This window comes from Rhinolophus ferrumequinum, chromosome 16, assembly GCF_004115265.2.
Source record: "Rhinolophus ferrumequinum isolate MPI-CBG mRhiFer1 chromosome 16, mRhiFer1_v1.p, whole genome shotgun sequence".
NCBI classification, from domain to species: Eukaryota; Metazoa; Chordata; class Mammalia; order Chiroptera; family Rhinolophidae; genus Rhinolophus; species Rhinolophus ferrumequinum.
This window is the reverse complement of record NC_046299.1, coordinates 6,787,161-6,809,249: the sequence shown is the minus strand read 5'-3', so window position 1 is coordinate 6,809,249 and position 22,089 is coordinate 6,787,161. Positions and strand designations below refer to the sequence as shown.

The following is a 22,089-nucleotide window of genomic DNA, read 5'->3' as shown; positions in this document are numbered from 1 at the left end:
TTTATTGAAAGACATTGTAGAAGACATAAATAAGTGGCAAGCTATACCATGTTCATGGATAAAAAAATATTATAAACATGTCAATTCTCACAAAGAAATCCCAATATTAAAGAAACTTGACAAACTGAGATACTAACATTTATATGGAAGAAAATAATCATAATATTTTATGAGAAGAAAGACTGGGAGGAAATTGCCCTATCGAGATATTAGAACTTATTTTAAAGCTTTAATAAGACAGTGATAATAGACGTATAGACAATTTATAAATGAAACAAAATTGAGAGCCCAGAAAAGACCAATGCACATATATGAACTTGGTAGAGATGTCTTGCATATGAATGGAAAATAAATGAACTATTAAATAAATGGTCTCAAGGCAACTGGGTATTAATATAAAAAGAAACTGAAACTGGACCTTATATTTCACATCATTCACAAAAACCATTACTGAATGGATTAACTACTTAAATGTGAAAATTAAAACTTAAAACAAATTACAGAACCTATGGGAGAATTACTTCATAACCATGAGGTATGGAAGGGTTTTCTATAGAAGAGAATCAGTCTAACTATAAAAGATGAATAAATTGAACTACCTTAAAATTTAAAACTTTTGCTTTTCAAAAGACATCATAAAGAAGCCAGTAAGAGAAACCTTAAGCTGGGAGAATATATTTTGAGCACATTTAGCTAACAGAAGGATTAATATTTAGAAAGTATTTTCAGAATTCTATAAATCAATGAGACAAAAAAAAATGGAGAAACATGACAAGTATTTCACAGTAAAGGTAACTCAAATGGCAACTAAACCTAGGAAAAGAGAAGTTCAACCCTATTATGGTTAGGGAAGAATAGATAAATGGTGGTTGGTATAATGTTAAGTAGCAGTACAAATGAATGAACTACAACCACAGGCAACAACACAAACTATCCTTTTAAGCATAATGTTGAGTGGGAAAAGACAAGTTTCAAAAGCTACATAAAGTACAAAAGCAGTTTTATAAATCTCAAGAAAGATAATTGTTTTACATGTATGATACATACATGATAGGACTTTAAAAGGCAAGGGAATAATAAACCCCCAACAAGGAGAATGGTTCCACTTCTGAGACAGAAGCACATAGGTGGGATCAGGGAAGAGCGGGTAGATCATTTCAACAGTTTTGGCAAACTTCTCGCTCTTCAGCTGCGTAGTGGGTTCATGAGTGTTGGTTTTTATTGTAATGCTTAATACCTTGCATATCTATTACATCATTTCTTTTGTATCCATCAAACATTACATAATTGGAAAGGCAAAATATTTATTTGAACAGTGCACAATAGGCTTCTATACAAGAAGATGCTACAATCAATTCTTGTGAAGGGGTGTATGTAAAGATGCTACATTCATCTCTTAAAGACATATCTTAAGGAAAAAAAAAACACCTAAATCTTTGCCTTTCTAATTTCTTATAAATACGTAATTTTTTCTTTCTTTGAAAGAGCAACTATACCCACATTTTCTAATAGTAATTCATACGGCACTTCAGTTTACAAAGTACTTCCACACACGTGACCTTACTTTACGAACAAGCCAAATGTATCATTATTGATGTGGCTTGCTAACTAGGTGGGCAGGAGGAAAGGATCAGATCATTCTTATTTCTCTATACCTGGATGCTCCAGTATCCCATCCATTGGTCTTCGTTATACTCCTCTTTTCCCTAGCCTCTAATACAGAATTGTAGTATCCCCAGATCAGTCACCAACCTTTGGGGGTATTTAAATGCCATAAGCCCCTGAAAAGTCTGTGTCTCATTTTCCTCCCTCACAAATTGCCAGTGACATTTACCCCTTCCACGAAATAGTTTTGAACAAGTCAAATGGAGAATTACCGTCTTGTTTTGAATTGTTTAGGGTGGGATTTCTCGACCTCAGCCCTACTGGCATTTGGGGCTGGATAACTCTTTGCTGTGGGGGGCTGTCCTGTGCATTTTAGGATGTTTAGCAGCATCTCTGGCCTCTATCCATTATACCCATTAGATTCCCATCCCCACCCCCGTTGTAGCACCCTACTCCCCAGTCACAACAATCAGAAATGTCTCCAGACACTGATAAATGTCCCTTGGGGAGGGCAAAATCAGCCCTAGTTGAGAACCACTACTGTACATGCAGACATGGGGTATCTTCCCAGTCAAATACAATTGGTAGTACTGCCCACGGCCTGTCAGCATTCCACAGTGCAATGGAATACTCATGTGGTTTGGGGAGCGCTCAGAAGAGCACATCGAGAATTGCGCTGGAAATGGAAGGGTTTCTAGAAGTCGCCAGTGGCCAGTAGGATGACCTAGTTATTCTTGCCAGTTGGGCTCACAATGGGTAAAGAACAGAGTGCTCCTCCTTGTAGAACACGGCGTTTAACATTGCGTAGAAGGAGCCAAATGTTTTCAGAAACACCGGGAAACTTCAACTGTGGTAAGTGGACCATGAAGTCAAACACTGATTTGTCAGATGGGAAAGAATGTTTCCCATCTTAATGTTTATTTGAACTCTAATGTCCACTTTGGGAGTGAGGCTGGTGTGTTGGGGTGGGCAGGGTGACTTAGATTTCTGTGGTTGTGGTTTTCTGGCTAGGCCCTTAGCTTCCCATCCATGGAATGGAATTAGGGAATGGACTTAGTGAGAGGTACCTATAAAACCAAGCAAAGCATTAAAAAGAACTGATTATCACCTCCAGTAAAAGCAAAAAAGTTGCCCAGGAAAGGAAATGTAATTATAGTACACCAGGTGACCCAGCTCTAAATAATGGTTCTACAATGATCATAATGCAAAAATTCAATACCAATTTACCTAAACTTGATACTGTAACTCCTTTGGGAGGAAGGGAGGAGAGAGACAGAGACACATAGAGAGAGATAGACAGAGAGAGTGTGTGAGCGCGTGTGTGTGTGTGTGTGTGTGTGTGTGTGTGTGTTGGAGGTATGTCAATAAGAGACTTAAATTCTCACCTTTTATGGTAAAAAACCAACAGATAATAACTAATTTAAAAGAATCAAGACACAGTACTAAAAGTATTTTGTTCAGAAATACATGGATTAAGAAAAATAAAATAGAAGAAACAGCTAAATGGTTTGTAGTAGTTGCCTTGGGACAACAGGTAGAATAGGAGCTACTATTTTTAATTAAAAGTAGTGATACCTGATTTTTTAAACTACACACACGATTTGTTCATTGAAAAATAAACCCTCGTATTTCTTTCTCATTTCTGCTTCCCTCCTCAGGCACTTTCTCAATTTTTCAACCCAATTCAGGGTCATTGTCTTCCAATGCATGCAAGAATTGAGGCCAATTCATATTTCAGTTATAAATTCAAAGGAGGATTTAAAAGCAGAGCTTCTTTTTTCTTTTAAGAGCTTACATTTTACTATGTGACTCTGGAGAGAAAGTCAGTGGAATTTTATTTGAGTAAAACTGGAAAGCATTTTGCTTTTCACTTCCCATTGCTTGCCTTGTGCTCTAAGCATATTGCCAACTGACTACTCTGTTGGCCGTGCTAATGTTATTTTTGAGGTAGACTTTAAAGAAAAACTGGAAATCAGTAGGTTGTTTACAAAGAAGAAAAATAATGGATACTGTGAAACTTTGCAAAGATTTTAACTTTTAAAAATGGTTAGAAAAACCATGGGCTCAACTACTCCCTCCACCTGGACTGAAGCTAGTATAGTAAGAAAAGTCTCTCCCAAAAAGTGAGAGGTCTTGGTCGAAAACTGGAAGCTTCCTACCAGGCATGAAAGATGGTATCAAGTGAACACAATCCATACCACGAGACTCATATGTTCTGAGCCAGCTGGAGCTTTGAGAGGGAATGAACAGAGCTGCCAGGGACAATTCCTGGAGCTGGATGGCATCCTGGAAGCAAAAGCACTTGCTCTGCCACGTCCTAACTATGCCACCTCTGGCACTTGCAGCTCTCGAAGAGTAAATGGCTAAACCCTGACTTCCACAGATGTGGTAAGGAACAAAGTTAACACATACAATGCGTGTACTACTCAAGTAGCTCAACACATGGTAATTATTGTCATCATGGCTGTTTTGTAGTGAAATGTGACATTTTCCAGTGTTGAATGGCATGAGGCAGCAAAGACTCAGGAACTCAACTGGCTGCCATTTTGCCAGTACGAGTAGAAGAGACCAGGGCAACGTGGAAGAATGTGCACCCAGAGACGTCATATGCTTTCCCATCTGAAAGTCTCCTTTGCTCCCAAGTCAAAATTCCCTAACATGGTTTGGAAAGTTTTGCCGAGATGGTTGGACACCTACCAGACGCTTCTGGGTAGAGGATTCTGAGGGGAAAACATTTATTTTCTGGATATAAACAGTGCCCTGACCACGATTCCAAATACACGTCATAATATGGAGAATCCACTGGCTAGACTTCACGTAGGCCTCTCACACCATGTGTTACATATTCATTGTGTGCATATATGTACTGCTTAGAGAAGAGAGAGGGGAATAATGCCAGTACAAAGCCGAAGTCACCTTGGTTCATACACGATGGTTTCCCAGCACGTTAATGTTTGAATCACCAGGTTACAGCAGCCAGTGGAAGACAGACTAACACAGCTGAACGCAGCAGGCCACGGATGGTTCCAGCACAGAGCACACGGCCCACCCTCCCAGCTCCTTCCTCTCCATGTGCCCCATGCTCTGACTTGGAAGTGTTTATTGCAGAGTTATTTACTATCTTTGCACGAAAGAAACAAACAAAAGGTAATGAGCCACAGCCTTCACTTTTGGCATCACATTTCACCAGAGTTTGCAGCTGCTAACCCCACCTTGCCTTCTGACTACGATGCCCTTCTAACCTTGTTCCCTAAGCACGATGCAGCAGCCTCAACCTTTCCACGCTGACTTTACCTTCTTGTTAAACGCAGGGCCCTTTATGTCCTTGAGTAGAAGATGTACGATGTTTTGGGCTATGCTGATATTTTTATCCAGACTATTGTCAGAGTTAGTTGTGCTCTGGTTCCAGGTTACTTGGGTTTCTGCTCAAATAAGCTCTATTATTTTCAGTGCATGACTTTGCAGAATGTGAGGTCTTTAAGAGCTGGTGTGTTGCCGCAGAAATGGCTCTACAGGGTAGAAAGAGCTTCGCGGTTTTCCTTGCATTTTCTTTCAGCTGCATCTTCTGGGATGCTGTCTATGACATAGCTTCACCTAGCTCCGGGAATCAGCATATAATCAGAGTGTAATTATGAGCACCTCCTAGGTGCCAACTACCCGCCAGACACAGTTCTAATTAGGTTACTGGTTTTATTCCATTTAATCAACACTCTCAATTTTACATCACTAAATAAGAGAGAGAAAAATAAATGCATTAAGTATTCAACTCGGGAAGTTAACAGAACAATAAAATAAATCTTAAGAAAAAGCAAAGGGAAAGAATCAATTCTCAAAAAAGAAATGAATGAATGCAAAAACAGAACACTAGCCAAACTACTAAATAATTCCACGGAATGCTCGTTCTTTAAAAAAGTGAAAAAATTTATAAAGTAGGTAAACCAGTAGGTAACCTGATGCAGAAAAAAGGGACAGAGCACAAATATTTAAAATAAAAGTAATACTGAGAAAATAATTACTGATCGGTAGAAGTTAAAAGAATCTTTAAGAGACTATGGTGCTGAATCAAACATAAATATATTTGAAATCACAAATTTTCTACGACAATAGAATTTATCAAAACCGACCTGAAGAGACAGAAAATCTAAACAGCCTGAGTACTACAGGACAGAGGCAGTCAGCAAAGGGCCCCTCATCAGCCTCCCCAAACCAGCCCCCCTGAAATCTTATGCCTGCATGTATTCAAAGCATACAAAATGAAAGAAATCTTCCCTCACTTGGAATATTTGACACTAGCAACCAGAAAAGAATGCTCACAAAAAGGAAACTTCAGCCTAATGTCACATATGAATATTGATGCAAAGATCCTAAATAAAATATTAGCAAACAATACCATTCACAATTGCTCAAAAGAGATGTAATTCTTAGATGTATACAGGCATACCTTCCTTTATTGTACCTCACTTTATTGCACTTCACAGATGTTGCGTTTTTTACAAATTGAAGGCAAGACCCCTCCACCAGCAAAAAGATTACAACTCGCTTTATTGCAATACTCGCTTGATTGTGGCGGTCTGGAACCAAACCCTCAGTATCTCTGAGGTCTGCCTGCATCTAACAAAACATTTACAGGATCTGTATGCTAAAAACCATAAAATGCTGATGAAAGAGATCAAAGATCAAAGAGGATCTAAATAAATGGGAGAATATTCTGTGTTCATGGCCTGTCAATTCTCCCCAAACTGATATACATGTTTAAGGCAATTCCTATTAAATTGCAGTAAGATTTTCTATAGATATAAAAAGGATTATTCTAAAATGGATAGAGAAAGGCAAAGGAACCAGAATAGCTAAAACCATTTTGAAAAAGAATGAAGTGGGACAAATCTATCTATCCAGTTTCAAGACATTATATAGCTATAGTAATCGAGACTGTGTGGTTTGGGGGAGAGACAGACACACAGATTGGTGGAACAGAACAGAGAACCCAGAAATAAATCCACAGAAATATGGCCAACTGATTTCTAATAAAGGTGCAAAACAATTCAATGGTGGAGTCTTTTCAACAAGTGGTGCTCAAGCAATTATATACCTACAGGCAAAAAAATTATAGATCCATGGGCAATTATATATTATTAGGTTTGATGAGATGTGTCATTGTAAATCATATAATTAATTATATATCACGAAACCTAACACTTTATATAACAATTCAAATTAGATCAGAGATTTAAATGTAGAACGTAAAACTATAAAACCTTAGAAGATAATATAAGAGAAAATCTTTGGGATCTAGAGCTTAGTAAAGAGTTCTTAGACATGACACCAGAAGTACAATCCATAAAAGAAAAAAAAATCAATAAATTGGATTTGATTGAAATTACAAACTTTTCCTCTGAGAAGGTAATGTGAAGAGGGTCAAGGAAAAGCTACCAATGGGGATAAAATATTTGCAAACCACATAACTGACAAAAGATGTACCTAGAATTTATCAAGAATTCTCAAAATTAAAGAGTGAAAAAAAGAAGCAGTTAAAACATGAACGAAAGACATGAAGACACATTTCACTACAGAGGATATACAGGTGGCAAATAAGCACATGAAAAGACATTCAACATCATCAGCTACTAAAGAAATGCACATTATGACCATGCTGAGATTCCATTACACACCTGTTCCATAGGACTGCTAAAATACACATTAACTGCAAGACCACTCAGGAAAATACTATCTTACAAAAGCATACAGTCAACATAGAAATGCACATGGTCTTACTGAAACAAAAAAAATAAAAAAACAAAACTGCAAAGAGTTAAAAGGAACATCTGAACATGTAGAAAAGCTGACCCCATGTTCTTATAGAGGAAGACACTCATCTCAGGGATGTCAGTTCTCCCACAATTAACCACTCAAGTTAAGTCAATCCCCTCTAACATATCTCCCAAATTCCTTTTTGGGGATAATTTGGACTTATTGAAAAGTTCATATGAAAAAGAATATCCAGGAAAAGTTCTGAAAACATTAATGAGGAGGAAGAACTAGATGTACGAGATGGTAAAACAGCCCACGCTGTGGTACCTGCATGGCAGTGTGATAGTGGCACATGAGGGCAGAGCAATGGGACGGAATTAAAAGTCCAGAAGTAAACAGAAACTTAGAATACCCTGTTGAGGGTACTGCAGTTGGTATCTTAGTCTCTTCAGGCTGCTATGACAAAACGCCATGAACTGGGTAGCTAATAAATAACAAAATTTTATTTCTCATAGTTCTGGAAGCTGGAAGTCGAGATCAGGGCCCAGTGTAATTGCATGATGGCCCATGTGATGGGCCTCTTCTGGGTGGCAGACTTGTCATTGTGGCGTCACACGATGGAAGGGGTTAGGGAGCTTTATGGGGCCTCCTTTATGTGGACACTGATTCCGACCATGAGGACCCCACCCTCGTGACCTAATCACCTCTGAAAGGGTCAACTCCCAAATACCATCACATTAGGTATGAGGATTTAACATATGAATTTTGGGAGGATACAAACATTTAGACCATAGCAGTTGGAGAAAATATGGGTCACATAATAATGTTGGGACATCCTGGTGGCCATTTGAGGGTAGAAAGAGTTTGACCTCTTACATACACCCCATACCAAAATACATTCCATAGGGCTCAAAGATTTCAATGTAAAAATGGAAACCATAAAAGTACTAGAAGAAAATATGGAAGAAATCACTTCAATCTTTAGAAAGAGCAAGGTCTCTTTCTAAGTAAGCAATAAACCTTACGAGACTGGTTATGTTAACTACACAAAAGTCAAAAAATTTTACACAGCAAAAAGTACTCTAAGCAAAGTGACAAGGGAATAGTTCGGAAAAACATGAGTTGCTCAAATCGCAAAGAATTAATTCTGGGTGGATACCTGAGGTGCCCCTTGGGGGGTCTCTACCACTCTGGAGTTTCACAGCTATTGGTCTTGCCAGTCAGATTCTTCTCTCCCTCCACTTTACAAGAGAGAAAACCTCCCCAAATCCTCGCAGACAACCACCATCAGCTTCGGCGCACACTATCTGACATGGCCAAATGAGTGAAGTCAGTCAACCCAATAGACCGTTAAAAACCCCACAGTTGCGAATAGTACTGGGTGTTGTCCACTTCTCATACATGTAGGGAAAGCACTATTCAATCCCTTTTCAGTCAGAGAAGGAAGAGGCCAGAATCTCTCCTAGTTTTTAGGCCAATTTTCTGTTGAACTCTGAGGAAGCTGGCAGCTTCGTCTTCCTATCCAGAACCTCCTGGATAAAGCTCACAGGCTGAAATCCTGACTGTGGCCAACTCGTAACTCTGGGCAAAACCGCTGCTCCCCAGAGGTCTAATCTTGCCTTTAGTAGCTTCGAGAAACAATAAAGGAAGAAAAAGCTTTACGTGTTTTCCACAGCAGGCATGGGTACGGGAAGACCACTTCGTAGATTATATAAATGTCTCCACTGTGCTGTGCACCTGAAACTAACATAGAATAATACTGAATGTCAACTGTAACTGAAAAAAGAAAGAAAGAATAAGCGTGGGCACGCACAACACTCAAGAACTTAGGTACATACTCATTTTCACTCTCCCCCCACTCTCTCTGCCGCAAACAAGCAGAGTGAAATGGTCCGCCACATTCTCAGCACTGCCAAATGTTGGACACTGAAAAACCAGCCCATCAATTTATTGGATTTTTCACTTTGGACTGATTACTATGGCTTTTTGAGAATGCAGCCCATAGGAGGGAATGTTATAAACTTAGAAATATTATCTATTTTCCATTACCTCCAGTAAAAATGTCTACCAGGAAAAGAGGGGGGGGAAATGTGATTTTGGGGGCCAACTTCGATACATTGGGGTAAAGCAGTTCCTAGTTAAGAAGCGCCACTGCAAAGAACTAAAAGTAAAAAGTAGGTATTTGAAGTCCCTCAAATACGAAAGGGTCACTCGAGAGACCAGGAAAAAAGGAACCAAAGAAATGGCTCTCGAAAATCCCAGGAATAGAGAGAGAATTGGCCCCGATTCGGTTCCGTTATAATGTGTGTTGCGCCTGGAGTTACCAGGCCAGCGCTGCCTACAGCTGGAGATGTCTAACACAGCCTGAACTCGCATCAGAGAACAATGGGGTGGCACAGCCAGGCCACGGGAGGACTTCTGGGGACCCTAGGCACTTTGGCCACCATGGGTACTATTAGTTTTCTATGGCTGCTCTAAAATTACTACAAAGTTAGTGGCGTAAAGCACACACATGTATTATCTTACAATTCTGGAGGTCAGAAATCCTGAAATCAAGGTGTGGGCAGGGCTGTGTTTCTTCTGGAAACTCTTGAAGGGAATCTGTTTCCTCACATTTTCCAGCTTCTAGAGGCCGCCTACATTCCCACTCGTGGCCCCTTCCTCCATCTTCGAAGCCAGCAGCAGTGGACACCTTCTCATGCTGCCATGTCTCTGGTTCTCTCTTCTGCTTTCCTCTTCCACTTTTAAGGACCCTTGTGATGACACTGGGTCCACCCGGAAAATCCAGAGTCACTTCTTCATTTTAAGGTCAGCTGACTAGCAACCTTCATTGCACCTGTAACCTTGAGTCCCTTTTGCCACGTGACATAACACATTCACAGGTTCCTCATATATTAACATTATACAGTAAAATGCTTTCTTTGACCTAAAAGTTCATTTATTTTCCCCAGTTGTGAACGAAGTTAAACACTCTTGAGCCCCTAAAGGTCGTGTGGCCCCAGGTACTGTGCCTGCTGTGTCTGCTGGGTAAGAGGCAGCCCTGCAATGTCCCGTGGCCCCAGCCTCAGAAAGTGCTCAGAGGAAGTACACACAAGTGCATTCACAGGGCTCAAGGCCTCAAGGCCCAGGAGAAACCCAGCAGCGACAGTGGGGGCGGGGGAGCAGAAAGGACAAGTAAACTCACTAGGAGGCACAGAGAGATGAGCTGAGTTGCTTAGACTCTCCAAACCTGTCTCCTCATCTGCACAATGGGGACGAGAAAGGGGCCGTCCTGGCACTCACTGAGAGCACCGCGTGAGGGAATGCAAAGCGCTCAGCACCCCGGGTGCAGGGAACCAACGCGCTTTTATGTAAAGAAATATCCTGCTAGCCAAACTAATTTCAACAAAATACTGATATGTCACAGGAGTAAGTTCACAGAATGTAAGGCTCCACGATTCTTCGCCACAGTGTGACTGATTCAGTCCTCAAGTCTTTCCTGGGTGCCCTCTGGGGGCACTGGGCACATCGGAGGGTCACGCAATGGACGGCTGGGGGAAATGGGGGCTCGGAGGAAGGGGAGGGGTGCGAGGAGGCCAGTTCATAAACAAAAGCCACCACGCTTCACTGCGCATCTGCTGTGTCCAGAACGTGCCGAGTTACGTCTCATCAAACACACAAGCTGAGAGCCAGCTCAGCCTCTTCTTACAGACCAGGAAACTGAGGCTTGGAAGGTGAGAAGATCACTTGGACCACCCACCTACTCAGCCTCCTGGTTAAAGACTCTCAGACCACACAGAGGGAGTGAGGGCCATCAGAGAGGGGAGAGAATGTGGTCTGAACCCCCAAGAGGGTTGGCTGGACAGAAGAAAGAGGGATGGGGACTGGCATGTGAGCAGAACCCTCCACACAGGAAGGGAAGGAATCCAAAGAAAACAGTGGCCATAGCAGACTCTTACAGGGAGCTCGCCAAGTGCCAAGGACTGCCTTACCTGCCTGATGTTGTATTAACTCATTTAACCCCCACAACAATCCTATATGGAAGATACTATTATCTCCATTTTACAGATGAAGAAACTGAGGCATAGAAAGGCTCAAAAACACACCCAAGACCATGCAACTATGGAGGTCTGGAATCCCAGTCTCACTCCAGAATCTGCGCTCTTATGCGCTCTCCCACACCAGGTGAGGACCTATCAGAAAGGAAGGGCACCATGGGAATGGAGAGCTGCATCCCACAGGCTGTGTGTGGCATGTTTCCTCTCAGTGCTTAATGCACTGAAGAGCCCCCTATGCCAGGTGGACCTGGGCTGGTGGGGGCTGTGGTCCAGCCCCCAGGGGCAGAGAGTCAGGAGTGATGGAGCAGGAAAACATCCCTGAGCAAAGCAGCGATCCAGCACTGGGAACCCAGTGGCAAAGAAGAACCAGGCCCTGCCTGCTCCCTGGAAGTGATATCAGGGCAAGTACAAACAAATAAATAGGTTGTCAAATAAAGCCAAGTGAGGATACAGAGTGACCGGGAGTGGTTTTCAGAAGGATGGTCAGAGGAAGCCTCTGAACACAGGGAGGGTTGAGCATTGAGGCAGAGAGAATGGCAGGTGCAAAGGGCCTGGGGCAGGAGCTCGCTTGCTGTATCTGCAGAACAAAGAGAAGGTTCCTGGGCTAGGTCAAAGGGAATGAGGTCAGACAGGTAGAGGGAACCAGTTCACACAGCAAGGAATGGGAACATCATGTAAGCTAAGCAGGGCAGAGGGCCTCTCCTGCAAGAGGCCCGTCTACCAAGAAAGAGATGAAAGAAAAGGCAGGGTATGCCCAGCAAGTTTCCTGGAGAGTCAGAGCCAGGGGACAAGGACCCTTGAATATAGCAGGAAGCTTCATGGCCAGGAAGGAATTCTAGAGTTGTTTCCGTTTCAGAGATCTGACCATCTGAAAACTCATTCCTTAGTCATCGGCACCCAGACAATCAAGGTGAGTCATGTGGCAGTGAGAACTGTATTTACTCTCACATAACTTTCTCTGCATTGTTGAAAGGCAACAAAAGGAAGAAATGATTGTAGGCTGGCCTTGTACTTGAACTCGGAGCTGCTTTCATTAAAACTTCTCCATTTCATGCCAAACTTGCAACTCAAAACTGACAGTTTTCAAGGAGGTTAGAGAGGAGTTTAGAAAGTCCTGTCTCCCCAGCCCCGACAGGTGCCAGCCAATATTTCATTTTGGCAATAAAAGAGGAGATGCAGCATGACACAGTCTGAAAACATATACACGCTCTCTCCCAAGAAGACAAGCAGATGATTTATCAAAGCGCCAGCCACCTCCCTTGATGAGCTCCCAGGGGACAATGGATGTCCTCCCGGGCTCCCAGCCCCAGCCGGGCACCCCTTCCTCCAGCCCTGGCAGGCTGCTGCTGTGTTGGGGCCCAGACCCACAGGGAGAATGAGGGAACTGCAAAGGACAGGATCCATATCCTGGCATCTAAAACCAGATGAAGTTTAAGAGAACCGGGAACTGTGTGAACCCGTCTCATCCTTCTCACTGTGGACCCAGAGGTCCAGCCGCCGGAACCCTGGCAGAAGGTGTTGGGAAGGTCCCATCTCCGTCCCCTGCATCTGAATGAACATCCTCCAGCTGCTTCTTTATGTGCCTCTGCCTCCTCTCACCTTCATTTCCCTTCTCACTCAGACTCCACCATCTCTTCAGCTGCCTCTTCATCTCCTCCCGAATGAGTCCAGCATGTCCCGGAGATTCTTCCAACAGGGAGAGCACTGAGTGGCCGACCCTGCAGCCCCAAGACTCCCAGACGTCTGCTCCTCTCTGACCCTCTGCTCACTGCCCTCTGACCCCACTCATCACCCCTGCTGCCCTGTGGAGTGCTCAGATGACCACTGTCCTCCAGCCACACCTCCATCACTTCTGAAGCCTCATCTTCCCCAGGGGTTCCTTGAACTTGCCCTTAGCTTCTAGGGAATCAGCCCTCTGGCTGACTCCTTCCCAACCAGCCCTGAACCTCCACCTCACACAACCCTTCATTCTGAACGTCCTGCCAGATCCCATGATGCCCTTGTCCGGGGACCTCCTCCAGCCACACTGCCAGCAACTCTACTGCCCCCTAGTGGAAAAGGCGCCAATGGTGCTAAATGGGGCCATTATAGTTCTGTTTCAGACTCCAGCTGAGCCCTCCCTGCAACTAGACAGACACCCCGTGTCCTTTTCCTTCATTTCCAACCCCTAAATCTGCTGTGCTCACCGTCTACAGAGGACCCATCTCCTACTTCACCAAGAATAGAAATCCCCCAGGTGTGAAGGCTCTGAATCCACCTCAGCCTTACCCCCCACCACTAGTATCTCGGTGGACCAGACGAGCCCCTCCACTCATGTCGGCTCCACTCCCCACCACCGCCTGTGCCCCTCAGGGACCTGCCCCATCGGCACTGCCCCCTATTATAAACACAGCTGTCTTCTAGGAACACATGCGGAAAACAGGCCTTTCCTTGGCCTCGTCTTGCTTCTGGGTTGGTACCCCGTCCGCTCCCTTCCATCATCAGGATTCTTGAAGGGGAAGCCCACAGTCGGATTCTCTACCAATATTTCCACTAACAAATGAAAGGCCTCTTCTTCAGGTTGGGACTGAGTTATCTGCCATCTTTGCGTTCTTGCCCCAAGCCTGGCTCCCAGCAGAAGCTCCATTCACCTCCCTGTAATTAGCCACCTGCTTTTTTAAACATTCAGCCACCCAGTCAAACCTTCCCCGCCCTCTCCTTACAAACTCATCAATCTAATCGCCACCGCACTTTAAGGACACATTTACAGACTCTCAAGAGATAATGAGAACCGTTTTGTTTATTAAACAATTAAAATTAAAAACATTTGGTTATTTTAAATTGCCTGTATTTTGCCCAAGTCATTAGAAGCATCTATTCACCTCAGGCAGAGTAATTAACTTTTCCATCATCATTGGTTATAATTGTAACACTCATGTATCTAATAAGCTTTCAGAAATTAGGAAAGTGAAAGATTGGTTTTTATTAGTATATTAATGTTTCACTAAATTGCAATCAGTAGGGAAGGATAATTTATATCAGTGAAAAATATAAAGTATTCAATGTCATAAAAACAATTATATTTTGTTACTTTCAAATAGCATGAATTATCTGAAAAATCATTAAAACTAGAGGTTTTTGTCGACTTGGTTATGAACTAGTCGTGGACCACGAGTAAGCCACATGACCTGCTGTATTGTCCTTTCCATCTGAATCTTGGGTCTGACAACAGCCCTCTTGCCCCATCCCACGTCAGGGTGTACTTTGCTGATTCTAGTGGACTTGTTAACATTTCAGATTCGTCCCCCAGCCTGAAAGCTCCCTGCAGGCAGGCCACTGCGTCCCCAATAACAGACTGCTCGGTAACAGACGATCGAATCCATAAATACATAAAGAGAACATCGGGAACAAATAAGATGGTAGCTGTTCACTTAAGAAGACCAACTACAAAAGTCCTGTAAGTGAAAAGCATTACTAGTATTCTTCAATATATACAGGCAGACTCCGAGATACTGCAGGCTCTGTGCCAGCCCACCTCAATAAAATGGCTCCGCAATAAAGTGAGTCATAATCCTTTTGCTGGTGGAGAGGTCTTGTCTCCAATTTGTAAAAAATGCAACATCTGTGAGATGTGATAAAGTGAAGTGCAATAAAACGACGTGTGCCTGCACTGTAGCTCTAAAGTGCTTCTGTATTCCACCAACCAGATGCAAGCCATTTATAAACAGCCACATCGACTTGGCCAAACCCCGTGGACTGGCAGCCCCCTTTCTTTCCATTTCTAAAACATTATCAACCAACACGCAATACACTGAGGTCAGGGTGTGTTCTTCACATTTAACTAGAAAAACCAAAATCTCACTCCAACTCTGCCATTGTTTGTCTTGGTTTGCATTCCCCCATTGGATTCTGGAAGGAGCAATCGGCATTTGAAGGAGTTGGCAGGGTGATAACCTGCAGAGGTGCCCTCATGCTATTCAATACGCTTCTTATACAGTGATACCGGGATGAGCGTGTCCTCCGGGGGTGCTCCTGTGAGAGAGAGGGGAGAGCCAGGCAGGCACTGCCCCTCCACCCCCAGATTCACGCAGAAAAGCCTGATTTGTCTGTGTTCTCGAATTGATTCCAAGGAAGATCTTATCTGAAGGAGGATCTGTGGCTAAAAATAAAGCTTGAAAACCACTGTTCTAAACAAATCCAAATTTGTGCAGAGGGAAGAAACTACCATTTATTGAGCACTTACTAAGTGCTGTGTAATTTAAAAACAATACAACAATTTCATTTAACTTTCACCACATCTTTGTGAGCTAGAGAATAGTTATTTTAGGGAAGAGCAAACTGAGCTTCCAACAGGGGAAATCTCATAACCAACAAGAGCCATGATGTGATTCCAAAGTGACAGTTTTAGGTGCTGTCCATCCATCTCTAGAAGTCTTTGTCACCTCTCAGTCTTCTCTTTCCACATCCCTCCTCTCTCCGCACTTACATTTTAAGCTTGCTCTCGGTCATTTACATGCATAGATTAATTAACTCATTACTATTCAGTGTGAATGAACCTGAGTCAATTTGTTACTTCTTAACAATATTCATTTATGAAAGCATCATTCATTGATGGAGCATCTAATAGATGCCAGGGTAAGGTCCCGGGGTAAGGTCCTGGGGTATGGGGTAAGGTCCCAGGGACACAGACTAGCAATATATATTGCCTCTGTCACCAAGGGACTCAGCCTAGTGGGGAGAAATATGGAGACCAATAAATAGGAATACTAAAAATGTACCATAGATGCTTCTACTGGGAACAGCGTGGGCACAGAGGTCATGGGGAGAGGGAGAGAGGGACAGCTACTGTCTTCTTTACTTTTAGGATTTGATGACATCTCTTGGTGACATGTTTCCTAGTCATACTGGAATGATGCCAGTGCCTCCAGCATTATTTGTGCCTGTGGGAAAAAAAGGCCCAGATACCAAAATGTATCCTTGTCCCATTTCCTCTTCATTTCTTAGTGCAGACAGTCCTACCCCAGGAGGTCAGACAAAATGAAACCCATCAGCTTTCCGTCCATTGTCCTTGAAGAATAATTTGACTTGCAATACATTTAGACATTAAAAAAAATAAACTGACTCTTAAAAGCAATTCTGTCCCTTGTCTTCCGTCTTCGACGTTCCTAGGCTGAGTCAAAGAAAGATATTGTTCTACTGCAATTTCTCATTCACCCAAACCCTCTTATGTTTCTAGTTGAAATGGAATGTGAGCATTATTCTTATGCTGCTTTCTCTCTAATCCAATAATAACCCGACCACTGGATCTCTAATGATAATGGTCAGACAGGTTAATATCCAAGCATTCAAGCAAAAGCCCCACTCTTGCCCCTGTGGATAATCTCAAATCAGTCTTTCTTTGCAAGTTTCCATTTTCTTTGAGCAATGCAACTTTTTTTCTTTCAAAACGCTTGCCTTTCAGGATCTAAACAGTGAAACGATTGTCATGGTAGTAACCCGCTGATTAGAGCAAAACGCATCCCACAGAGCAAACATCACGCATATAAACACATGCATAACTCCTACTGAAAAGCTAAGAGAATAAAATGCGATACACACACAACACTAACACATATAAGCAAATGTTGTCAAATGCACGAATTATCCCAGCTCTGGAAATTTATATGAAGGAAATAATTCAAAGGAAGAAAAAAGTATGAAAGTGCTTTCTTGCAAAATGAGATTTGATAATTGAAAATTGAGATGGTGATAGAGGCACGGCTGCGTAAATGATAGGCTATTAAAAATGATCATTATGAAGTCTGAGTAACAGCATGAAAATGTCACGGGTATGTTTTAAGTTAAAAATAACATAATTGCGATACCTAATATGATTGCAAATACGTAATCCATCTCCAGCCCTAGGCTGAGGTGGAGAGGTTATTTTGGGTTGGTTTTTTTTTTGAACATATATTCTTTCACTTATTATAGTAAAATGTACATAACATACAATTTATCATTTTAACCATTTTTAAATGTACAATTCAGTGGCATTAAATATATTCACACTGTTGTGCAACCATCACCTCCATCTATCTCCAGAACTTTTCACCACCCCAAAGTGAAACTCCATACTCTGAAACAATAACTCCCCATGCTCCACCCCACTTACCCCCCAGCCCCTAGCAGCTACCATTCTACTTTCTGCTCTATGAATTTGACTATTCTAGGAATCTCATGTGAATAAAATCATAGTGTCCTTTTGTGTGTGGCTTATTGCACTCAGTATAAGGTCCTCAAAGTTCATCTTTGCCAGAATGTCCTTCCTTTTTAAAGCTGAATACTATTTCATTGCGTGTATGTACCATGTGATGGAGTTTTACGGGGATGCAGCCCACCTCTCTCAGGATTACTATCAGGTCATCTTCTTACTGACCCAGCCCGGATGGCAAGCTCAACTCTGATCAATCCGTCTCATTCTCAGACCTCACACTGGCCCATCTTTCACTTCTACTACTTCTCTAGTAATCCTTTATTTGGGAACCTGCCTAGACCTCCAGTCCTTCCCAGAGTCTGGAAGAGTCATACCTTCCATCCCAGGACAGTGGCTTAGACCCGCTCCCTGTTGCTCACTGCTTGTCCAGAGTTCCTACCTTCAGCTGTGCTCAGTCAAGGCAACAATAACGTACCATCCAAGATGGCAGCCACCTGCCTAAACTGCATTGTTTTGATTACACTTTTGTCAACTCAGCCTAACCTACCAAGTGAATCCTTCTCTCTGTTCCTGTAAGGGAGAGGGTGTCGTTTCAAGAGATGCATCTTCCCAGTGGGACTTGTGTCGAGAGCAAACCCAGCCTCCTGTACACATTCCAACATTCTTCCCTTCTGTTGTCTATCACCACACACCTCCTAGCAACCACCCGTCTCCATCGAAACCCCAGAACATTAGACCCAAGGCACCGAGACTACAGAAGCACAGGTCCAGCACACTTACAGCCACAGCGAGTTCCTCCCTTGAGTGATGACACCAGTGAATCGGGTCAGACGCCTGGCATCCACTTCAATCCACTGATGGAGGTCGTTCCTTCCTGCACACCAGGCGCCATCATAAAAGTCATTTTCATTAATACCCGCCTGAAAAGAAAGAGAGGTGTTCTTCAGAAAGACCTGGAATCAACGAAAATTAAGGTAATTTATTTTGCATGAGACTGAGACAAAGGGGCCGAAGGGGAGAAAATGAAGAAGGGGATTAAAAAAAAATCATTGTGCCCTGAACTCCTTATTTTAAATCATAAAAGGGAGTGGCTTATTATTAAAAGTTAGAAGTGTTTCAATATGATATGTCCTCTTCTTGCCCAGTATGAAAGATGGAATTTAATGAGTTTTCCTATTACTCATTCATCCAACAGACACAGACCGTCTCCTACGTACCAGCCTACACATGCCAGGTGCTGGGGATACAAGGTGAATTGTTCCCTCCCAGAAGCTCACCATCCGGGCAGAGAGAAAGACATGAAAATAGATAAATTAGAACACAATGGGGCATGTGTTATTTCCAGAACAGGAGCAAACTGTTATGGGAGCATTTAAGGAAAGCACAGCTAACTGGGTCTGGGGGAGACCAAGAAAGAGAGCCCCAAAGCAGAGGTAATATTTCACGAGGTGCTGAAGGCTAAGTTTACCTAGTGAATATGTGTTTATTAGTATTTAAGTTACTTGATGTGTTGAGTACCAACTACTATTGCTATCAAAGAATCCTCCAATCTGAATTTTACAAGGTAGGTGAACTTTCTGCTCTGGAATTTTCCCTGCATTATCACCATTTGAAGAGCAAATTCCCCAACCTAAAAAAAAAAAAAAAAAGAGGATATAGGAACCAAGTGAAGCTGCTTGGTTTACTAAGACCCTTTCGGCCTTAATCCCCTTTACCCATGGCTATTTCACAAGTACACGATCAGAAGAGAAAAAGTCTGTATGATTCTTGAAAGAGAAAATGATAGGCAGCCCATCTTCCCACCTCTGAGCACTTTTCAGCTCCAATTCTGGGAAGCCTTAATTTTAACGGGCAGTGGTGATGTGACACTCAGAGTCCAGTTACTGCAGACAAGCAACTTGACCAAGGGTTCCATCACTGCACCAGCGAACACACGCCTGTATCAGGACCAAACCACAGTGTGTGCATTCCCAATCCTCTCCTGCAACAATCTCGAAAGAGCTTTGAGGGCAACTGTCAGAATACCAACATATCGTGGCCTTCTAAAAGCACTACCACCTCAAAGGAAGGTGAATAAACCAGCTATTAGGCAACATTCTCCAGAAACCCAAGCTCTCAATTAAGCAGCACCTCAGGGTCTGATGACACACGGGGTGTCTGTAATAAGGACCTAGAGGTGCTGCAGGGTTCTGCCTTCTAGAATCGCCAAAGGAAGGATAAATTTTGCAAGTGTGCGTTATCGGTTCTTAACTGTGCTTAGTGCATGTTGTGAATGTGATGGTGATGCTCTGTGTGACCTGTCATTTCCCAATGCTGCCGGCCAACAGATCACTACCCCAGCCTGACGGCCGCAACTCCATGATCACTCCCTTTCTTCACGGGAGGCAGTCACCCTCCCAATGAGAGAGACCTGCGACACGTTAATGACCGTCAACATCACAGCTCCTCCTCTTTCAAGAAACCACAAGACACATGTAGTGTTTGCTGTGGTTCTTCTTTTCTCGTAAACGGCCTATGAGACTGGTGTTGAGAACAGTTCCATTCATTTATTGAAATTAACCTTCACCGTGCCTCTATGTGCCAAGTAGTGGCCGAGGCAGTAGGATGGTGAAGGTAGAAACATGCTCAGCCCTGCCCTCTTGGAGCTTAGAATGCGCAGACAGACTGACGCCTTCCTATGGAGCTTGCGTCTTGGTCTTGGCATCTGAAAGTCATCCATTGCACAGAGTGCTGGTTGAGAGCTTGTGCTCTGAAGTACCCCCTGCCTAGGTGTGAATCCTGCTCTGCCACTTACATGCTGTCTAAACTCAGGTGATCTGACTAAATGTTCTGTGCCTTGGTTTCCCCACCTGTTAAAGTGGGGACAGTGATCATTTCTCCCTTAGGGTGTTGACTGAGCTTACAACATGGCCCGACACATAGTTAGTGTGGGCTTCTGAAAACAAAAAAGTGCTCAATAAATATCAATTATCAGTGTACTTAAAACAATGAATATTTGGCAAATCGTGGCGATTTGGTGCTTTCAAATTACTTCACATTTTACAAAGTTCTAGGAATTACAATACTATTCCAGTTCATTGCTGTACATTTTCTACAACTTCAAATATGCAGAATAGAGAATCTGCAAACAGGAAAGACCCATAGTATAAAGTTTTCAACAGCAGTCCATGTTGCCCGCCAGGGGATATATGACAATGTCTGGAGTCATTTTTGGCCGTCACACTGGGAGAGATGTATGCTATTGGCACTAATAGATAGAGGTCAGGGATGCTGCCAAGTGTTCTACGATGCACAGGGCAGCCCCACCCCAAATGCCAGCTGTGCCAAGGGTGAGGATATCTGGTCATGGGCTAAGCAGACGAGAACAGCTGCCACACAGCCCAGGAGATTCATCCCTATAGATTCATGGAAGCTTGGAGGAACTTGGCTGGCATTCAACCAAAGTCTACTAACTGTGATCTAGAGTGAAATTTAAGGTTCCTGCTTTTACCAGCCTCGATATTTTGCTTCTGCTGCCAATCTCAGCTCTTTCTGAGCTCACTAGACAGTTAAATGTAGTAAGGTGTCAGGGAATAGGAGAGCCCTTCCTGAAACCGACTCATAGGGAAATGACAGCCTCTTCTAGAAAATGACAGCCACCTCTGCAAAATCAATTATAAATTTATAAAGCAAGCTCCTGGGAGAATTCAGTGACAGAAGAGGTACCAGCCCCTGAGATGTCACCAAATTACACCACACTGCAATAAATGATATTCGTACGATGTCTCTGAGAAACCAAGAGAGGGGTGCATTCACCCCTTTCTGTTTAATAACACAGATAAGTACTTCATAAATTTTGGAGAAATCCCAATCAGAAGTTGTTGAAATAAAAGGCTTGATTCTTTAAGGTATAAGCTTGTCTTGAAAACTCCACTACACAGAATGATTATTTGTATTACAATATCAAATAGAGAATTAATGTAATTTTCTCAAGGCAATTAGGTTATATGCATCATTACTTTACTTTAAAGAAACCATCAATGCATATAATGGAATAAATTTTTCTTAAGATAAATGTGAGACTTAATAAATCCATAGCAAAGAGAAAACCTGATACTATCCATTTAAGATCAATCAAACAGGATTTTTCTGTTTCAAGATAATAGAGTAAAAGTGTTGGTTTTTCTGTGTTCTTCTCTTGAAAATTCCCCCCAAAGAAAACAAAATAAAGAACTACAACCTTGATCTCTGTCAAAGCTAGAAGACATTTATAATCCCCAAATTAAAATAAATGAAGACAGAAATCAGATGGAGGGATCCTGAATGACTCGGCACAAGAAGGAAATGTTACCTTATAAGGGGTACACCAATGAGAAGCAAACCACACAGAACCTAAGAAAGCTCAAAAACTAGATTCTTAGGCATCTTGGAAGGTAAGGGTGGGGCAATATGAAAACAGGGAATTGATTCAAAATGTATATTCAAAAAAAATTGGATTCCCACATCCCAACTCCCACTCCACAGGAGATCTGAGATTCTTCTCTAAAA

General features: G+C 42.6%; 1 protein-coding gene across 1 annotated transcript in view; it reads right to left on the bottom strand.

Annotated features, from left to right (window-relative positions):
- CPXM2 (carboxypeptidase X, M14 family member 2) overlaps positions 1-22,089 on the bottom strand; it is a 98,730-nt gene that overhangs the window by 42,459 nt on the left and 34,182 nt on the right. The window contains exon 4 of the mRNA XM_033131159.1: positions 18,343-18,482. Coding sequence (XP_032987050.1) covers positions 18,343-18,482 — 140 coding nt within the window. The remainder of the gene's footprint in view (positions 1-18,342; positions 18,483-22,089) is intronic.